General features: G+C 32.9%; 1 protein-coding gene across 1 annotated transcript in view; it reads right to left on the bottom strand.

Moving 5' to 3' along the window:
* Nucleotides 1-1,639: 1,639 nt before the first annotated feature.
* The window catches only part of LOC139498067 (ceramide kinase-like), a 25,864-nt gene continuing 4,651 nt past the window's right edge, over nt 1,640-22,852 (bottom strand). Inside the window, exons 5-12 of the mRNA XM_071286388.1 lie at nt 14,506-14,648; nt 10,330-10,404; nt 9,786-9,938; nt 8,331-8,436; nt 7,855-7,916; nt 6,247-6,452; nt 4,710-4,903; nt 1,640-3,805 (exon numbers count right to left, since the gene is read on the bottom strand). Coding sequence (XP_071142489.1) covers nt 3,694-3,805; nt 4,710-4,903; nt 6,247-6,452; nt 7,855-7,916; nt 8,331-8,436; nt 9,786-9,938; nt 10,330-10,404; nt 14,506-14,648 — 1,051 coding nt within the window. The 3' untranslated portion in view covers nt 1,640-3,693. The remainder of the gene's footprint in view (nt 3,806-4,709; nt 4,904-6,246; nt 6,453-7,854; nt 7,917-8,330; nt 8,437-9,785; nt 9,939-10,329; nt 10,405-14,505; nt 14,649-22,852) is intronic.

Here is a 22,852-nt window from a genome sequence, read left to right as displayed (position 1 = left end):
TTAAAACACTCATTGGATTTTGCATTGTCTGTTAATAATTGCATTGAATAAAATCATTTCTTATTAAAACACTCATAGTATTTGCATTGTCTGTTAATAATTGCATTGAAAAAATTGATTCCTAAATCTACATAAAGAATGGATGACAAAAAATACATGATAAACCAGTACTGTGATGTTATAACACACAGGAATGTATTACCTAAACATAGCTTAGCAAATAAATTACATAAAAATAACCAATTACAAAAATAATTACATCAAATACAATGTAATAAAAAAAAGAACAAGGACATACAATGTCACTAAATTGCATTGTTACCTATCAAGAAACAATTCCTTGATTTATATCCTGATAAAAGCAGAATAAATAAGCATCCTATAAAAAAGTCACATTAAATACATTGAAATCTAAATTACTCTCCTTGATCTATAACTAAAACATGAGATATAGTTAATTACACACAGAATGAAATTAAAAGAAAAAAATATTTGAGGTATTTGAAAAATAATTCATAAATGTACACTTGCAAGATATCGGTCACATCTTAAAAAATATCTTTATTACATAAAAATTCAGGAATTTAAATTAATTTGAATGAAAATACTAATAGTTGTCAACTTTTTCAATTTCCACTAACAGATCAGTTAATATAATTGAGAATGGAAATGAGGAATATGCCAAAGAGACGACCACCCGACCAAAGATCATATACAGCCAAAGGTCACCTATTGGAACTCAACGCAGTGAGAAAATCTGCACCCACAACGGTTTTCTCAATAACTGTTATCAGGAAAAATGATAACTAATTAAAGGTAATGTCATTGGCTTTAGTCAACATATTAATACTTTTCTTGCTCTGAAATTACAAATATTTGGACACAAACAACATGATGTCAATAAAGTATACTAAACAGTTGGAATAAACAGCAAGTTTGGACGAACAGACACACAGACTGAAAAAAATAATGCCCTACAAGGGGCATTATAAAAATACTTTTATTTTCAGCGTTTAAACTATTTTTTGGGGTATTTTTATATTTTGAGGCAGTATTAAAGATCCATCTCAAATTGTCTGTCAAAGGGAAAACAATCCTCAAGAAAATCAAAATAAAATATGAAACATGTCATCATATATTGACTGGTCATTATGGTACAAACAGAATAAATAAATATGTTTAGAAATAAAAAGCGGTAAATTAAAATTATATTGTTATTTTATGAAAATTGATATCTGTGAGAATGAATGTATCCACAGGATATGACAAAGAAAAAGACAGCAAAAAAATGAAATAAAGTTAAATAAATAGCATTTTTGAAGCACTCAAACACCATAAGTTATTACAATGGAAATATAAGAAAGGTGTTTTTGCATAAGAGGTCTCTAAATACATTAGCTTTCTTTAGTACACACCATATTTATTATGTGTATCAGCAGGGGGGAAATGTGAAAGCATAAAAAAATAGTACATGCCAATACATACCATAAATAATTACAGTACGTAAATTTCAATTAATTTACCCTGGTTAATTCTACATCTCTAATTAACCTTTTTTTTTTTAAATTATGACGAAAATGAACCCTGCATATGACTTTTGATAATCATATAAAAGTGAAAAGGTTTCTTCATAGTTAACTTTTGAAAATGATTTGTTTCTGACAGATGGGGATTGAGGAAGCAGCTTTGTTCTCCAGTAGACATTTTCATGGGACATCAGCATACAATTTAACTCGCAGCTTATCACAAAAATTGTAATGAAATTAAATACTGAGACACTATTTACATGGATATTAAAAAAAATCTGTATACAATTTGAACATAAAAAAATATCACAGCCTTCTCTCTATGAGATAACATACTATTTGATGCGAGATCCACACATTTCAACGACAACATATATATAAATGTCTAATAACAAACTTGTACATCTGTATTCTGATGTAAACAGTATAATTGGAAAACTGTAACTTGGAAAATAAGTTGATGTTTTTCTTGATGTATATACGCAACAGGTTTAACACTAATAAAGATGTTACCCACATATGATTTTTTGTTTGTAACTTCAAACTAATAACTGTGCAAGAATTGAATTCATTAATCTTACATTTCGATTAAATTTTCCCATCATTAAATTCCAAATACACATTATCACAAAAAATTTATTTATAAACAAGCATACAACATATGCTTTGGCATATCTACGGATTATTTGAAACAACAAATTATGAGTTGGGATTTGAAATTCATAGTTACCTGTACATTCTCAATTCTCATCTGACAATAAGATCAGTTTTTTCCTCGATGAACAAGAAGACAGGACATGAATAATAAAAAAAGGTTCAGTACAGAATATAATATTCAATCAATCTCTTTTATTAGTATTTAATGATATGGGAAATTGTGGTTAAAAGGTTGAATGGATTATTAAAACTTTCATTTATTATCTCTCTTCTCTAAACTTTCAAAAGGGTAACTATGTTCTCACTATAAATGCAAGTATTTGGTTTTTGCAGTTGATTTTGGTGGTTTCTTCATACTTAAATAGAAACACAGATACAATACAATTTATATTGTGACAAATAGTCCAAACGAAATTCTATGTATACTTTTTTGTTAGCACTTTTGAAAGTAAATTAATGGTGGCTCTATTTGAGAAACTTAAAAGTAATTATGTATGCACATTACTGTGGAAATTTTCATCCAGTATAAAGTCAAATCTGTTAAGATTTAATTGAAAGAAAGAAATTATAAAGACCTCCAACTATAACATGACAAGTTTGAAAGCATAAGTTTTAACGAGTTTACTTAAGGAAGATTCATGGTATACCGCAATCTTGGATTGCTCAATCACAGTATAAAATCGATCTAGTTATTTGCCCAAATCTGCAAATTTGGAGACAGATTTGCAACTTAATGGTTAGACTGTTATTCATATAAAGAAAACTTGGTGATTCATTGTTTTATTCAAAATATTTAAACAAATATCATTTATTTATGTTTTTAGAATCATTTTTACAAATGAGCCATTTAAGGGGAGATAACTCTTTTAGTAAAAAAATTAGACTGGACTAATAGGGATTTTTTTTATTTTTTCTTGTAGCAAGAAAACGAGTTCGGTGACACCATATTTTGTTTTTATTTCTTAAAACTTATAATAAAACCTATCTTCTCACAATTTATTTCAAAATTCTATCGCATAGATTTTTTTTATGCACACAAATGTGTTTTTTCATGAACAATCTAACCAAATTTAAGCAATTTTCAACGACTCATAGCATGAAAAATAGCACGGTGACCCATACTTTTTGTTATATTTTTGAAAAAAAGCATAGTAAATCTTTAATTTAACAAATTATAAGAAAATTCTGTCTCAAAAAGTCTATACTTATGATCTACCTTAAATAAAACCTTTACTTTGAATACATATTTTCATCCTTTTATGACTTTGAGGATTTTGTTATTTATAAACAAAGATAACAGCATTTTCTTTTATAATTTCTTGATTAACATAATTACTACCTAAGAATTAATCAACTTAATTTTTCCCAAAACTATGTCCTAAAAATATCCAAAGTTGAATTTTAAAAGATTTTTTGGGACTTAATATGTCCTGCATATCACAGAGGATTTTTGAACTGTATTTGCATGGTGTAAACCATGTTTATCTTCTTCTGTAAAGGTTGTAGTATATCATGGAGTATCTGGTGGTAGTTCTCCTAGTGAACAACAACAATTACACATATGTTTTGATTCTATTTCTTCTATACCTCTTCCAAATAACTTTATAAGCTGGCAATGAACTCTGAAAAAAATGATCAAAATATTATGTCAGTTTCTTATTATCAACAATGGTTTATTTTTTTTGCAAATGAAATAATAAGTAATTACTTGTTTGATTTTGCTGTTACTATGTTCTAGGTCCACAACATCTGTAAATATCACTCAACCCGAATTAGACTCAACATTGTCCAGTTACTTCATAAAATATGACTATAACACTAATATTATCTAGAGAATTTGATATAGGCATTATAGAACAGGCATGTATCCATAGGACACCATGGAAGCCCAACTAACACCAACACATTTGCATGTTTAGTGAACAGTGAACAATTGGTCAGAAATCTAATTTGGCATATATTCTTTAAAAGTAACATTGTAGAACACATGATTATTGAGTTTTAAATAGATGAGACCATAACTTAACTTTAAATGTCCTTAAACAAACCATTAATTTTACCAGGTACAGGACTGACAAATAAGCATTCTAGTGGATGCAGAGACCTGAAAACATAATCCCAGCTACTATTGTAGGGATGGCAAAAAACAAGGTGTAGTAACTGATATTGTCAATGTCCAAAGGTCATATACAGTAAGCTTCCATATAAATCTTCAACCAGAAACATAAGTCAATCTTGATCTGTAAGTTTTAATGACTTGACTTTATTCCAAATAGTAATCAAACTGATTCAGACATTCAGAAGGAATATTTTTCTTGCAATTCTTTGTTCAAGAGCCACAAATTCACCATAAACCTCTCAATTTGAACAAGAAAATAAATAATGTAACTTACTATGATGTAACTTATATAATGCCAAAATACTAACCAATTGATTCAGAAATCACATAAAAAGGTAGAAAATTGATATTTATGTCTACAAATTATGAGAAAATGAATTCTTATAGTTGTTCGATTATAATCTAACCTGACTTGTAATGAAGGGTGTGGTATAACTTCCCCATCACAATTCCATACACTTGTCTTCATTCTAGACGAGGGAAGTTTGGAATGTTTTATTCCTCCTGATGCAGTATCCTCCTTTTGTTCTTCCTCATGTTCAGGAAATGGACGAAAACTAAATTCTTTCACTCGGTATATTTTAATGAAGTCAAAATCAAACTGTAATGATAAAACATGATAAAATTTTAATAAATGCATAATGTAAAGTTGTTTTAATGCATATACTATTTTAGGAATGATACACATTTCAGTGTGGGACTATAAAGTAGACTTCAACTACAGGATAATGTAGTCTATAGATTTATTTCTTAGAAGTACTGAATAGTTATCCACAGAATTATCTCCTTCTGATAAAATAAAACAAGAATGTGTCCATAGTACTCTGATGGTCCACTCATACTATCATTTTCTATGGTCATTTGAGTGTGAAACTGGGGTCCAAACTCTAATTTGGTATTAAAATTAGAAAGATCATATCATAGGGAACCTGTGTACAAAGTTTCAAATTCATTGGACTTCAACTGCATCAAAAACCCCCTTGACCAAAACTTTAAACTAAAGTTGGACAGATGGACGGACGGACAGACAAAATTTGAATACCATAAATTTGGAATTTTTGGCAGAGGATATTTTGGCGGTTTCTCTCAAAAGGCAATTTTTTTATTTTGGTGTGTGTAATTTTGGTGTTTCGTCCAATTGATATGATTAATTTTGGAACAACAGCCGTGAGCAAGCTCATTCATCTTTGCCTTTATTTACCTGATAATTGACAATTCTCAAATGAGAAACACGACAAGGTTAACCTAATGAAGGAATTGGATACGGATGGAATTGCAAATAACTCCGTATATCGTGCTGAAAAAAGTTATGAAATAAAATCTTCAATGTCAAAATCACTTTTTAAATAGATTACTTATTTTTAACACTATCATATGAAATAAATTTGAATCATCTTTATTTCAGTACTTGTAAATCTATTGACAATCAAGGATTTAAATTTTAATCCATGTGCCTCTGGCAGTATATGTTAATTAATTAATTTAAGATAAAGAATTGCAAGGAGCTTTGATATTCTTATTACCAATAACGGTGTCTAATTAGCAATAGCCTGGCATATTTATGACATGTGTGAATAAAAATTAATGCTGCGTTTTCTTAACAATTTCCAAAAATTGACAATTAAGTAAAAATTATACAGTGTTGTTGTCAAATTATACCAGGTATTTATTTGCAGATTTGGCTATGTATAGAATGATAGGAAATATACGGAAGATATATTAACATCAAATATTTTCCCACAAAAATGAGTATTACGATCTTGGCCTTTCAATTTGTAGTGTTTGCTTTATTTTCATACGTTTAATTTTGGCACTTTCATTGGAGGCACCAAAGAAACCAAAATAACCAAATTTACGGTAGATGCATAGACCAAAAAAAATAATGTCCCTAGGTGAGAAGGTGGGACATAAAAAGACTGTTTTAATCATTTATCTATTATTTACCTGATCAGCTGTTCTGTCAGCCACCCTCATCAAATGTTTCAAAAATTTAAACCTTGAGCATTCCTGTACCAGCATGAGATCAGTTGTTCCGTCACCTAAATGACAGTAAGGTGAAGCACCTGCAGGAGTCAGAGCACACACACATGACATTGTAAAACTACAAATGGCCATAAATTTACCCTTGAACTTGTGTACACCATCAGATTCTGAAACAAATATTTACAATATTTACATCTTTGTCAACTTTTGCACTCAATTCATGTATAAGAATTTCATTAATCTAATCAAGAACCCATAAGGGGCATAATTTTACAACACTAGTATGCACAATTTGTATAAATATACAATACATTTTCATAGTTCTTAAAATATTTCTATATCATTGTATCTTTGAATTTTTACACATTTGATTTATTTTTTGAATTTTTAACTTACTTTTTTTGGTAATTTTAGAATTTTTTTAGCAAATATTTTTGAAGTTTTAACTTACTTTTATTGTTACAGTTTCAACATCTCCTTTATTTTACCATGCCCATTTTATATAAATTGGTCCGAGACCACAATTATTTGGTAGTGCATTTCTTTTAGTACATAAATGAAAATTAGAAAAATCCCACCTGCGCTTTCTCAATGAAATTTTTACAGTGTGTTGTACTACTTTTGGGACAAATTATATCAAAATTATAGAAAACTTCATCAGCTCTAACTCAAAATATGGACAATTTTATGTTTAGGGCGTCTTGAAATCTTTTGACAGCTTCCGAAGTGCTAATTTTTAACCTTTTTAAGCTGGACCAAATCACTACTTTCCTTTAAAATTTTGGACCCAAATTTTTTTACAATGTAATTTTACCCCCCCCCCCCCCCCCCCCACTTGCAATTTGAGGCATTAAACATGGAGAAATAAATTTGGAAGGGGTATAAAAATTAATGGCAAGTAACCCACTGTCAACACTAGGGACTATATTAGTGGACAACGAAAATCAAGGGACGACAATTGTGGTCTCGGACCAATTGTTTTGTTTATCGGTAAATTTAATACATGTAGTATAGTTTTATATGTAATATTTTTAAAATCTGTTTGTTTCAGGATTTTATAACATGGGCTTTCATATTTTGTTGTTAATACTTATATATATGAATCGATATATGTTGTATTAAAGGTGCTTAGGGTAATTTTAATATTATATAATGTGCGATATAAATGCAGTATTATAATAATAATTATAAAATAAGGAGATTTGGTAGGAGTGCCAATGAGACAACCATAAGTGTTAAAAAAAATCTGGCAAGAATTGTACTAGGTAAAGTGCATACAAAGGAATTTTCAATATACCTATTAATATTTCCTTAGGGGACTACTCTTTTACAAATATTCATCATCACTGATTTTTGAACTGTTTCAAGACATTGTTGATATAAACTTATGATACAAGTTTTATAAAAATTTGGCAAGAATTGTACAATTAATATGCCTACAAGACTAGACATTCGACACTCAGTATTTCTATGTCCCCATAGTATGTTGAAACTCAAAACTTATCATATAACCAAAAACCCTTATAGTCACTAAATTACAAATTATCTTATTTCTATAAAATAGTTTACCATCATTCATCTTAGAGTGCTTATCAACTGTCCTGGAACCAGCCAGACAACAAGTATTACACCTACAAAAGAAATTTTTATTCATGTAAAAATCAGTCTATAAAATATCAAGACATATGGCTGATGGAGTTATAAGGAGCAAACAGATATTAATAAGAAGCAATATCAGAGTACTGTACAGCAAGCTATAGGTTTATCTTGGATCAAGTCCTGAGCATGGTCTTTTGTCAAAGGCTTATCACAACTTAAGTTGATGATCACATGTCTTTCTTGTCTTAAAATTTATGCATACACTAGATTTCAAAATAATAACAGAAAGAATTGAGTGGAAAAGAGCAAAGAATTTTCAATATGACTTGTCTTTTTTCTACTCTTTTGTCTTTCAGTATTGATGAGAGAATAATATAAGGATCTCTATTCATGTACAATTATTTGATATTTACCCTTTACTCAACAATAAATTTATTATATCTTACTCATTTAAACATTTCTTTTTATCTCTTGGATTACTATCTGAGTCAGAAGACAATCTAAATGTGACTTCTCCATGGTATGCCTTGTTTCCAAGGAATTTTTTGGCACCTGCAACAATCAAAAATCATTAATCTATTTTCAAACAGCCATGAAAAAATGAACTTCAAAAATTAAAGAACCTTAGTGAGCACGCTCACATACCCCACGTCCCCACATTGTCATTGGAGAAATTAAATAAGTATAAGAGAAAAAAAATGTATAAGGAAAAATATTGAATAATAATTTCCTGTCAATATACATAGTATGTCCTTATTATCTATAAAATTTCATGAAATTCTGTTGTGTGTTTTCAGAGGAGTTGAGATGACAAACTGTCGCAGTAGTACATTAAAGTAAATAAGTTCAAAGGGGCGTAACTCCTAGAAAAAAAATTGAATTGCAATTTCCCGTCGATATGCACAACTACATAGTATGTCCTTATTATCTGAAAAGGTTTCGTGAAATTCTGTTGTGTGGTTTGAGAGGAGTTGCGATGACAAACTGTTGCAGTAACATTAAAGTAAATAAGTTCAAAGGGGCGTAACTCCTAGAAAAAAAATTGAATCGCAATTTCCCGTCGATATGCACAACTACATAGTATGTCCTTATTATCTGAAAAGGTTTCGTGAAATTCTGTTGTGTGGTTTGAGAGAAGTTGCGATGTCAAACTGTTGCAGTAGTACATTAAAGTAAATAAGTTCAAAGGGGCGTAACTCCTAGAAAAAAAATTGAATCGCAATTTCCCGTCGATATGCACAACTACATAGTATGTCCTTATTATCTGAAAAGGTTTCGTGAAATTCTGTTGTGTGGTTTGAGAGGAGTTGCGATGACAAGAAACAGGACTGACGGACTGACGGACGGATGGACTGACGGACGGACGGGTCAAAAACATTATACCCTCTGCAACTTCGTTGAGTGGGGTATAATAAATAGGATTTGTCATTGCCATCTTCGGATGACCTTCCAAAGACTGACAGAACTTTTAAATGGATTAAACTACATTTTTAAGCCAAAATTCAAACTTTTCAAACTATAATTTAACCCTGATACTACTTACATTTTTTTTTAAGAATCTTTAGTTTTCTGTGTGGTATTTTGTTATTGTTGTTTGTCTACTCCCATCATTTTTTTTGCCATGGTTTTTTTATTCAATTTAAGATTTTTTATTGATTGCTTGGTATCCTCTCTCTTTTAATAACAGTATATCTGTAGAGTGTGTGAAGCTTTCCTAATGTTTGTACATAACATGGTTGTGAAGCTGTTTATTCACCAGTAAGTCAGATGCATGGTCCAGATTCAATTCATACTTGAATTCATACACTTTGGAACAGATGAAATGCAAGTCAAAAGGACAGTGTAACTACTGATGAGTGTCCACAAAGCTTTAAAAAAAATACAGTAATCTCTGAACTTACCTGCAATATGATATCTCTTTGGTCCCATCCATCGATTTTTTTCACTATCTAACAAAATATCACCATAGTAACCATATGCTAACATTGAGACACTGTAACGTTGAAATTTACTATTTGAGTATATAGAACAGACATCTAAACCTACATTGTCACCTGAAAGTATAAATAACAACATATGTTACTTGTTACATTGATACATAGTAACCTGCAAGTTTAATAATTGTAAGTAGGATAACTTACATATAGGCAATCAGTACAAATATATGGCACACACACACACACACTTATCAATTTGAAATGCATTATGACTTCAGGTCAAGATCATCACAATTATCGGTCATAGTAAAACCATGTGAAGATGGAATTAAATCAAGGCAAGCATTTCCATATTATCCATCTTCTTAGGTAAATAAAAATATCATAAGAGGCCAGTTTGCGCCTTTTTTTTCAATTCTAAAATATATTAAGATATATCAAAAATATCATGAAAGAATCTAATGTATGCATACTTTTACATCCAATTTTTGTGATGACAATAACTTACCTAGTATAATATGTAATGCTGAAGTAACAGGATCATTTGTTCCTGCGGTGGTATAAACTATACAGTCTGTTGATCCTGTTTTAAATTGAACATAAAATATATATTAGGACCCCAATTTACAACTTTTTCACATTGCTTTTGATGATTATTAGTAGTTGACACTAGATTTTTTTCTTGTGTTGTGGTTTGCTGTCTCATTGACTATAACCCAACATTTCCTTTTATTAACATTTAAACAGATGCTCCGCAGGGCGCAGCTTTATACGACTGCAGAGGTCGAACTCTGAACGGTTGGGGCAAGTATTGACACAACATTCAAGCTGGATACAGCTCTGAATTTGGATTGTGATTAAATAGTTGACACAGCATAGGTTTCTGACACAGAATGAATGTGGTCTAATGAACTTAAAATTTTTTTTTGGTTTTGAGAAATTTACTATGCTGTTGAATATTAATCCTCTCAAAGAAAAAATATTTGTAGAAATTTTCTTTTTAAATTCTGAAATCTGAAATGAGAAAAAAAAATTGACCCCCACCTCAATTTTTTTTCACTTCCCCCTTTCCCTTATTCCAAAAATTATCTCAATTCAAATTTCTAATGGAGTTTGCAACAATAACTACTCATTTAAATACATCATAAAGTATTAAAATACAGTTAGCTCTCGTTGTCTCGAACTCGGTTGACTCGAAATTTCGGATGAGTCGAAGTTTTCACGTGGTCCCGAACTTTGTTCCATATAAATGTATGTAATTTGACTCCTGATGAGTCGAAATTGGATGAGTCAAACTAAATTTACGGTCCCAAGGTTAACAAAAGCATGCAAAATTCATTATTTATCTCAAACTAATACACATATGTCAAAACATGACCTCCAGGGTTTAAATGGATCGAAGAGTGACAATACATGTGTAATTAAATTTCCGGTCACTGACCACTGTATTAATTTACGACATGCTATTTCGGCTAGTGTTTACATAAGAAATTATATAAATAATTAGTGATACATTGTTAATATTCATAAAAAAGTATTTAAAATGTTTACAAAACAATTAATTGTGATTTATACTAATGAGCGTGGGTGTGTATTAAGTGAGGATTATGACTTCTGTAAATAATCACCTAAAAACTACTGAATCGGCGTCTTTAATCTTGTTGTATTTTCTTTTGAAAAGAAAGAGTGAGACTAAACAAAATGAAGAGAAATCTAAATTTTCTAAAATCTCATGTATCCGAGAATAAACAATTTTGTCAACTATAACCGACCTGAATAACGAAACTAACGAATGGAAATTACTCTCTCGAAAAATAGCCATAGGAAAAAATTGTAACTGAAACAATAGAAAAAGTAAAAATAATGTTATTATAATAATGAAAGACCATGACATTTAACTACATCGATCTGATACCACAATATCGATCCCCTTCCCATATTCACCCTGATTTATTTTAGTTTAACCAAGTTAAGTAAGAGTTGTGTCCCTTGGTTTGTCAAACTTCCAGTTTTCGTTTGAGTCGAACTATGTGCATCTCAAAATATTTCTCTGTTCCTACTGACTTCGAGATAACGAGAGTCGACTGTATAAAATGTCATCAGTCATGGTTAAAATTAATTTTAATTAATAGTAACTTCTAAAAAAATAAATGGGGAATGTGTCCAAAAGGACACAGATGATGCCCCTGTTAGCATATTACGTTATAAAGGGACATAACTCAAGAACTGTAAAAGTGAAGATGCCAAAAATTGAACTTAAACTGAGTTTAAAGGTAATAAGCATTATATACACATTTCATTAAATTTAGTTGAGACAAACTTAAGTTAAGAAAACAGAAACTAAAAAATTCTTCAATTTTTCCACTTGTAAAGGGGCATAACCCTAGAATGGTAATCAAAGTGCTTGTAATCATTGAATGGTAAAGATTGCTTTAATTTATCAGTTGGTAGTAAAGTGAATATTGCATTGTATATTGTATATAGCATTGATTTACGTTGATTCAACTTCTATTCTAGACAAAGAAAGATAACTCCAATTTTCAAAGAAGATTATATAAAGCATTGGTTTAAGGTGATTCAACAACCATTCTGGACAAAGAAAGATAACTCCAATTTATTGACTTGAAACTACAATAAACCAGATACTCCGCAGGGCGCAGCTTTATACGACCACAGAGGTCGAACCCTGAACAGTTGGGGCAAGTATGGACACAACATTTAAAAGCTTGATACAGCTCTGAATTTGGATTGTGATTAAATAGTTGACACAACATAGGTGTCTGACACAGAATGAATGTGGTCTAAGAACTTAAACTTAAAAACTTAAAAATTTTAAATTGGACATTTACCTATTATGGTCCAATATCCAAAATCTAAATACATGGTTAGATTCAGCATATCATAGAACCCCAAGAATTCAATTTTTGATGAAATCAAATAATGTTCAATTTTAGACCCTTTAGACCTCACTGTGGACCAATTTGATAACCGAGTCCAAGTATTAAAAATCTAAATACATGGTTAGATTCAGCATATTGAAGAACCCCATATATTCAATTTTTGTTGAAATCAAACAAAGTTTAATTTTTGACCCTTTGGACCTTAATGTAGACCAATTTGAAAACTGGACAATACTGTGCAATTGAATATTTCTTGCTATTGCGCAAAACTGTGCAATTGAAAATTTCTTGCTATTGCGCAATATTGTGCAATTAGATATTTCTTGCTATTGCGCAATACTGTGCAATTGAAGATTTCTTGGTATTGCACAATACTGTGCAATTGAAGATTTCTTGCTATTGCGCAATACTGTGCAATTGAAAATTTCTTGCTATTGCACAATACTGTGCAATTGAAGATTCTTGCTATTGCACAATACTATGCAATTGAAAATTTCTTGCTATTGCACAATACTTAATATAATAATTTTGGACCCCGATTTGGACCAACTTGAAAACTGGGCCCATAATCAAAAATCTAAGTACATGTTTAGATTCAGCATATCAAAGAACCCCAAGAATTCAATTTTTGTTAAAACCAAACTATGTTTAATTTTGAACCCTTTGGACCTTTATGTAGACCATTTTGAAAACAGGACCAAAAATTAAGAATCTAAATACATGGTTAGATTTGGCATATCAAAGAACCCCAATAATTCATTTTTTGATGAAATCAAACAAAGTTTAATTTTGGACCCTTTTGGCCCCTTATCCCTAAACTGTTGGGACCAAAACTCCCAAAATCAATCCCATCCTTCCTTTTGTGGTCATAAACCGTGTTAAAATTTCATAGAATTCTGTTTACTTATACTAAAGTTATTGTGCGAAAACCAAGAAAAATGCTTATTTGGGCCCTTTTTGGCCCCTAATTCCTAAACTGTTGGGACCAAAACTCCCAAAATCAATCCCATCCTTCCTTTTGTGGTCATAAACCGTGTTAAAATTTCATAGAATCCTATTTACTTATACTAAAGTTATTGTGCAAAAACCAAGAAAAATGCTTATTTGGGACCTTTTTTTGGCCCCTAATTCCTAAACTGTTGGGACCAAAACTCCCAAAATCAATCCCCACCTTCCTTTTATGGTCATAAACCTTGTGTTTAAATTTCATAGATTTCTACTTACTTTTACTAAAGTTAGTGCGAAAACCAAATGTCTTCGGACAACGACTACGAGGACTACAACGCTGACGCCAACGTCATACCAATATATGACCAAAAATTTTTCAATTTTTGCGGTCGTTTAAAAATGCTTGTTTTTGGCCCCTTTTTGGCCCTTTATTCCTAGACTGTTTGCCCCATAACTCTTAAAATATATCTCAACCTTCTACTTATGGTATTAAACATTGTGGTACAATTTCAGAACAATTGAAATACTTATACACAACTTATTGTTCTGACACTAGATAAATGCTATTTTTGGGCCCTTTGGTCCCCTAATTCCTAAACCTTAGGGACCATAACCCCCAAAATCAATCCCAAGCTTCCTTTTGTGGTTATAAACATTGTTTTAAAATTTTATTGATTTCTGTTTACTTATCCTAAAGTTATTATCTAGAAACCATCTGTCTTTGGACGACGCCGACGTGATACCAATATACAAACATCACTAGAATTTTTAATTTTATTAATTTAATAGGTTTTCGTGCTGGTTTTGAGACAGGAAATTTGTGTCTGCATTCTTACCTGCTGGTATAATTCCAATTCTTATATCAGGTGGTATAGGATTTTGTTCTTGTGTTTGTTCAAGGTCTGCCTCTTTTAATTTTCTTTCACAAAGACCATTTAGTAACTCTGAGAACATACCGTCACCTCCTACACAAACGACCCTGTAATCAATCATTTTTCCTTTATCAACACTTTGTTCTGGAACATTTTTACATGCTTTCCATAGATACTTTTTATGTAATTATCTCCCTTCATCAACACAACTCGTGTATGCTTGCTTGAGAACTTTGGATCAATTTTTGTCGTATTATTGTCTACCACACTGTAAGTTATGCTATTTTTGTATTATTATGTATATTTTGAAATGTCACGTTAGTTCAAAAAAGATTTCTGTGACAATTTGAAGTAATTTCATGTAAAAGCCTTTGCAAATATCTGATTTTGATTATCTTACATCAGTTTTCGGGCATTTAAGCAAGTTAAATACATGTTATAGAAGTCCAACCCCTTTTTTGTGCAAGTATTTGGCCTGTATCGGCCTCTAAAATTTGTATTTTTTGCTTTGTAAAGTGTCCCCTTTTTTGATTAAATTTGTATGGAACGCCATTTGTGTCATACATTTTTGCAAACAATTTTTTTACATTGTATTGAAAATTGTATTTTTGACTACGTATGTGTTTTTAAATTACTTTAGGTTGTTTTTATTTTATCTTTTGCAGTTTTTACCTTTTGACATCCAATAAAGATGTGTTTGGAGAACTTTGTGGTTTTTCATTGCATGTTGGATTCAACCGGTTAAGCTAGGTTCACACTACCGATCAGATCAACTCGATCAAGCCCGATCAAGACAAAGTACGAGATCGGAGACTGGTCTGACTCAATCGACAAGGATGTTCGGGATAGTCTACCTTGCTTGTCAGCGATCTGACTTTCTCCCTTACAGTTTTTGACATGTCAAAAACAATCAAGTAAGGATCAAGAAGCAAGTCACTCGACAAGAGATCGAGAATTCGTCGAGTAGCGGTTGAATTGATCGGGAAAGGATCTAGTAGAGATCGAGTTTGGTCGGAATACAAAAATTTTACTGATCAGTCCTCGATCATTTCGACCTTTGCTCGACTAATGTCCGATCATTTCCAGATTAACTCGACCAGTGTCCGATCACTTCCAGATCACTGTGACTTCTATATTTATTTTATCACAGACCAACTTGACCAATACCCGATCCCTTCTTGACCACTATCGACCACTCTTCGATCTCTACTCAGCCATACACGAGAACACATGACAGCTACACGATTCTCTAAAAGTGTGTGCAGATCTGATAAACTCTCATAACTCTGTCTTTACTTTTGCAAGGAGAGGTAACATTTTAAAAAAGAGGCAAGGCACCAAAGGAACAATCAAACTCCAAGGTTGAAAACAGTGATACAGCCATAGAAAAAACGAAAACCGACGAGAAGACAAACAGCCGTCCGCATAACGTATAAAACTAAAAACTTAGCAACACATAACCCAACAAAACATGGGAGGAACTCATGTGTTCCGGACGGGAAGAAAATCCTGCAAGCACCAGCGGATTTTAAAAATATGAAAGTATTTGTGCAATAACATTTATTATTAGACTGATGATGACTGAGTTATCTTTCAAAGTTGGTTCATAAGAACACCAAGATTATATTTTACCTGTTTTATGGGTATTACCCTCCTTTCTTTCATAAAATAACAGCTATGAAAGAAAGAAGGGTAATACCTGAATTTGAGTAGTTTAAACAATATTTTGAGTTATGACAAGCAAGAACATAACTCTTTTAAAAAAAGAAGCTTTGTCATCACTATCTTCATACATTCGTCTGATTAAGACGAAAGATTGCCAATAAGATTAAATATGCATTGAGGAAAGATGTCCTCTATGTCTATAACATCTTCTATGGAGCCTATTTCCCCGCGTCATAAGTTCAAATAACAACAAAATGTGCATGCGATTTTGACAGTTCAAAAGGGTCAGCAAAATCTGATTAACGATGCATTTGTTTCTACTTCTGTAATGTTTAACAAACTATAAAAAATGGCACACAACGTTTACCAAGCTTTGGTTAGAAAGAAATGCACTCTTGATCTCTTGATAGATATATGTACACGGTTTCAAAAAAGTATCACTCCATAGGATTGAAATTCTACTTTGGGTCAAATTTTTGGGAAATATGTGACATCTTTGCCCTCCTTTTTGCAATATTTTTAAGCAAATATATGCAGGTTGTTGCCATACAGCAAAATGAAAATAAGTATCTTTAACCATTTAACTACTGGATATCAAATCTATGAAAAATACTGATTACATACTTATGCACATATATGACACGAACAGTACGCTTTATTTGTAATAGTGGGAGATATTATGGACATAATTGTGCAAATCGTGATACAAGCATGAAATTTGGTATAAATGACGACTTAATGATACTAAAAAAAAATCCGCTGCTGGCCATAAAAAAAAATCATTTTTTCAAGATGGCCACCACTCATTTTGAAAATGGTGTCATTACAAATTGACAATACTGCGTTTATCCTTTGTAAGGTGTGTTATACCTAAAATCTAATGTAAGTTTTGATAAAAAGTAAATAACAGATCATAAATGTCGACTAGACAATAACTAAATGATACAAAAGTTGACTTCCGGTTTAAAATGCCGGCAAAAAAGTCAAAAATGCCAATTTTTATACTTTCAAGCAACATCACAAGGGATGTTACTGATTGTTTTCAGTTTTCTTTCATCGTTTGCTTAAAAAAACATTGTGTGTATCTAAAAATTATCAAACTGACAGTTGCATGTACACAAACCCGTACAAGGAAGGCCAGAACGGTAACATTTACAATTACCAACACAGCTGGGTTTCTTGCACCCGCATTTCACAAGTTCCTGACACGACGATGAAACTGCAGGTAACGAAGTCCATTTTGGTTTCCAATTGTCGATGTCGTTTTCTTTCGTCCAACCCCAGTGTTCAGGACTTGGTACCTGTTGAATGCATACGTCCGTTTGGGCCCAAACATGTCCGCCTTGGAATGCTGCTCTTTTTGTGTGTTCAAGAAGAGCACCTCTGGTAGGCGGAATAGCATCATAAGGCCGCTGCTTCCTCGCAAACAATTCAAACCGCGCCTCATTCACTGCAAATGTTGCTGTTGATCGGTCATACATAATGCAAACAAATGCCTCTATGAGGTCCATGTCTGTGTCCTCAATAGAGTTTGGTCTCATACTCAAGCGGGCGAAAACGTCTGTTACATCCGGAAATACTTCCCATGTCTGCCAAGCTGATTTCTTCCCTTTCCCACGAAATGCTGACACAGTGTCACACCCACTAAATGCATGAAAGAAAGGAAGAGCAGCTACGCGAGGACCTAACGAATTCGATAATTCATGCACTGGAAGCCATCGAAAGTCTTTACTTCTTCCAAAACCGATCCACAATTTTTCAACACCTAATCTTTCAAATGCTGCAACTCCTAACACTACTACATCCGTGTCAGTACTACTTATTATCACTTTTTTACAACCATTTGCAGCAGCATGCTTAACATGGACAAACAGTCGCGTATCGGCTTCTTCGTGGTTACAAGGAGATATCTGGGAGATATTTGTATTGCTATTACAAAGAACATTTTCACCTTGCGTCACATTAACAATTTTTCTATCAGTCTCTAAACGAGCGATTCTGTCGGCCAGAAAATGGAACAATTCAGTTTTATTGTCATCCTCACGGAGAAAACTACTCCAAACCCTTGGTGTTCGACCTGAACCTACAACTTTCCGTCTTGCACCAGCACCTCGCTTTCTTCTCGTTCCAGCCTTCAAACTATTCTTTAAGTAAACGTCAAAAACAATGTCTACTCTTGGATAATCATCTGTGCATGATTTTATGTAAGGCAGTATGACATCATATGCATAGTCATCAAATGTTTTTGCCCCACGTGGTGGTCTGGAATTAACCATTGCTGCCCCATCAACAACGAATGCGTCTGAGTGTGGATCAGTTGAAGGCAAATCGCAGAAGGATTCAAGTACGTCCATTAGCTGCGATTTATTTCCACTGTTGAAAGTGCCATCCTGAGACAAAGACGGTGGAGCAGTTTGGTTTTCATGACTAAAGAAATCTTCTAAGTCACACTGTCTACTTTGACACGAAATGAAAAGTCAAGAAAAGAGATCGCAATCACTTTTAAGGTTCTTAAGTTTTGTTTTTGATGAAGACGTTTCAGGTTTTGTTTTACGGCTGAATAACCGGAAATTGTTCTTTTTTATCAGGTCATAAAATGCAGATTCTCCTTCGTTTTGAATTTTTTGTAATAGATCTTCGTATTGTTTCGATCCAATATCTTCCAGTCTACATATATTACCAGCCTCCGATTCAACAATTTCCTTAGAGTCAATTTTGTATAAATCTGATGACTCCTCTAAAAAAGGATTTCCAAACTCAGTCATCACTTTAGAAAGCCGTTGAACTCTTTCGAAGAAATCCCTTTGGGTCTTAGCAGAGTCTTCATGGTGCCGTTCGTCTGTTGTTGTATGACTCAAACCACTAGATATTTCAAATTCTTCTACCAATCTACTGACTTCTGGTCCAGCTACCATCCATCGCCTCAAAGCTGAGGGATCCTCAGTTAAACCTATGGCACCACCATCGCCCTTCACAATTGCATTGTTCTGTTCATGTGCATGATCAATTGCGATATTAGAAAACAACTTGTTGGTCTTACGAACCGTGAAATTACCATTGGCAAATTCCATTGCCACCTGTGGGTGATGTTCATGAAGGGAAGCCATATCGTGGAGATGGATCGGTAACCATCGAGCATAATTTACACGATCTAGTCCAAAAAAATACGGTATCATGCTTGATAAGGACTCTTTGTAAAGTAAAAAATCTGACTCACGAAATGATCGTACTACAGATAACACAAGAGTTCTAAATTCATAATGGAACGCCAGAAATTAAACTGGGGTCTAGTTGACTCTCTTTCTGTGCACCAATCCATCAAATTATCGAACGTCACAGAGTCATCAGCTATATTGTCTGCGTTTATGCTTTCATAAGCCGACATTAGCAATTCAAACAAAACACAGGCAGTTATTTGATGTGCGTGTCTAATCCTGGGTACATTTGAACATACAAGGAAGGAATCTGCCGTGCCAGATGTTGCAATATCGGCTTCTGTGAGGGCACTAGTCCATCCGCTATCACGCAAAATGTCACCAAGAATTTTAAAACAAGCCATTTCAATATGCAATCCCCCAAACATGACGACAAACTTATCTTCTCCATACAAATTTGGCCATTCCCACTGAATTTGCTTTGCCAAAACAAAAAGTGGTTGATCTGCAGTTATAATTGGTGTTTGTCCTGGATTTAGAAAGGCAACCACTTCCTTCACTTTATCATTGCAACTGAATGGGCTTGTTCTTCAAACAGTGGCATCAAAGATGTTAAACTAACTTGTACAGAAGGGCCTCGTTTTTTGGAGGAATGATATGACGACCAAGATATGTGTTCGAATCCCAAATCCTCATCTGTTAGATGAACCTCGTTTAGCCATTCAAATTCACACTGGAGGCTTTGTTTAAGATAATCATGATCTGTTAACTTGAGTATGGTATCGGGGCTATTTGGAGGTTTAGGTTTAGTCTTTAAGTAGGCAGGTCTAACATTTGCGTATGTATCTGGAAGTGAAGATACTTGTCTTGAATTTGATCTATTCCCAAGTATTAAGTCTCCACGTTCAATCCCACTTATGTCATCTGACGGGTGCTGAAAAATAGAAATTCCTGTCCCATGAAATGAAGTTTTGGCAGTTGTTGAACTAGGGTTGTGATCAATATTGTCAACAGCAGCTGTAGTGAAAAGCCCTTTTTTCAAAACAGGAGGACATACTAAACCTTCGGACAAAAATCGTTCAACTACAGCATCTTCCAATTGTGTTGATATTTCTAATACCCGGTGATATGAAATACATAACCCATATTGAAATAAAATATCGATCAAGTGACGCTTCCTAGTCCTTGCAAAAATTAAAAGTCCAATATAGATACAAAAAGGAGGTTCACGATCTACTGCATGCCGTTGTTGTTCTGATATTTTTGGTGTTTTTGCATGATAATTGTACATAAGCAACTGAGCAATTGCTATATCAGACTTGCATACACTGTTCTCTAATTGAGATTGAATATCAGGGCCATGTTCAATCATGCACACTAGTTCTAGCAGAGATGTTGGAACGCTTGATTGGGTATCTTCGGCAGAAAATGAACCAGAAAATTTTGTTTTATGTTCCTTAATTTGTGCCCTAATAATTTCTGCAGTTTTTCCAATATGTATGGTGTCGTCGTAATTACATGCTAATGCTATTGCCGGATCAACATCTTTTTCAAAAACCAATAACACCTCCCTGCCTTTCGTATATGCTTGAAGATCTGGTATCTTTGCAAGAAGAATTTCTTTCAGTCGTGTCCTGTGTATTGGAATTGTACCCTCATTTAACTCTTTTTTCATACATATTTGAAAGGTCTGCCAGTCTAAATGCATTGGCCCCATCACTATTTCTTTGAGTTTCAAATACGTAATTAACCAACTCAGCCAAGGCTACATCTCCTGCTTCTTTTTCCGCATTGGTATCAATCTGTGCCTGTTCCTCTGTCCTTTTCTTCACGGCTCTTTCTTTATTATATAGAGCTGCAAGACAAGCGGGGTGGTATTTCAAGTCTTGGGCTATGACATCCCCAGTACTTAGTTTGGCCAATAACTGCTTGTCTTGGAGAGTTTCAGCACAACTTTTCAATCTATCATTCAGCTTCATTGTCATTGCTTCCCTGAGTGACGAAGGTGGAGCCTCTTTGTCACACAAAAAACACTTAACAATATCTTGTTTCAATTTTGTATCTAAATGATCAATTGGGCGACGAATGAACTTGGGAGAACAACAAGGTTCACCTTTGATTGATTTTGCCGACTCGTATCGTTGTTCGACACGTTTCAATTTGGTGTTGTTAAATTTTATTCGACAACTTGGATGGTATTTTGCCTCATTTGTTGTTAAAGTGTTTTCAATACCAGAACCATTGTTAAACCTTCTAACGTCTATTGGTATAGGTAAGCTATTCATTTCGTGAAACTTAGGAATGTTGATAGCAAACATTTTATACCCATCGGCAGTTAATTTTAATGTTTCAACTGTGTCTTCTTGACATAAACAACACTTTGTCCAGTCAGTTTCCCAACTGCCTGTTGAGACTGATGACAGACGAATTCTTTTCGCCATGATGATTGTGAAAATAAAACCAAATCAAATATTTACTCTTATAGCATTAATAATATCAACAATAATTGCAATACAGATATAAAAAACCTTTTCTAAATTTCACTCAAATGATAACAGGTCGAGGGATTTATCCGACTACATCGACGCACAAAAGTGAATTCACAGGTAACTTTTAATAATTTTCAAGAAAAAGTTCAAGATTAGGTTCGTAATAATGATATCCGATGCATTTACTAACAATTTAAGTTACAATACTATTATAATAGAATAGAAAACAAAACAGTTACAACTAAAAACGATAAAACAGTTGACAATATCCGATCAATATTACAAATAAAACATTGAAACCAAATTCATGAATGTGAGATAACTAAATACCGTGCCACGTCTTATAGCAATGCGATTTTATATTCAGCAAAACCAGCCACAATAGGGAATAAGTGAGGAGATCTGACGACGTAATAGTAAATAACAATCATTATTATACGTGGCAAAAATATCATTAGTAAGTATAGACAAATTCATTAACGAAAAAGTAAATGTTTTTGAATTTTATAACTATTTTTTGAGCATGCGCAAACCCAAGACAAGTCAAATATTCATGTATACAATATATCTCTCATGTAAGGAAGGAAAACACCGAACCTCATTGTTATTTTACCAAAAGAATGACAAAGAAAGACAGTTTTCCAGAAATATAGATATTTTCGAAATTTAAACTACAGCCATTTTGAAAAAGGCCGTGGCCATCTTGAAAAAATGATTTTTTTTTATGGCCAGCAGCGGATTTTTTTTTAGTATCATTTGGTCGACCTTTATACCAAATTTCATGCTTGTATCATCATTTGCACAATTCCCTCGATTTTGCTTGCTAATATCTTCCACTTTAAGAAAGCAAGGAAAAGGGGATGGTTCAGTGTATGTATATTGCTATCTAACATAAGTACTAATCCAGTTACAAATGTCATTTTGTGATGTCATTTCCAAAAAGAGCATTAACACTACCATTACATATCAGTGTCCACTATGAGGTTTTTATAAGCATTGGGT

This window comes from Mytilus edulis, chromosome 1, assembly GCF_963676685.1.
Source record: "Mytilus edulis chromosome 1, xbMytEdul2.2, whole genome shotgun sequence".
NCBI classification, from domain to species: Eukaryota; Metazoa; Mollusca; class Bivalvia; order Mytilida; family Mytilidae; genus Mytilus; species Mytilus edulis.
The sequence above is the reverse complement of the archived record's forward strand: the minus strand, read 5'-3'. Positions and strand labels throughout refer to the sequence as shown.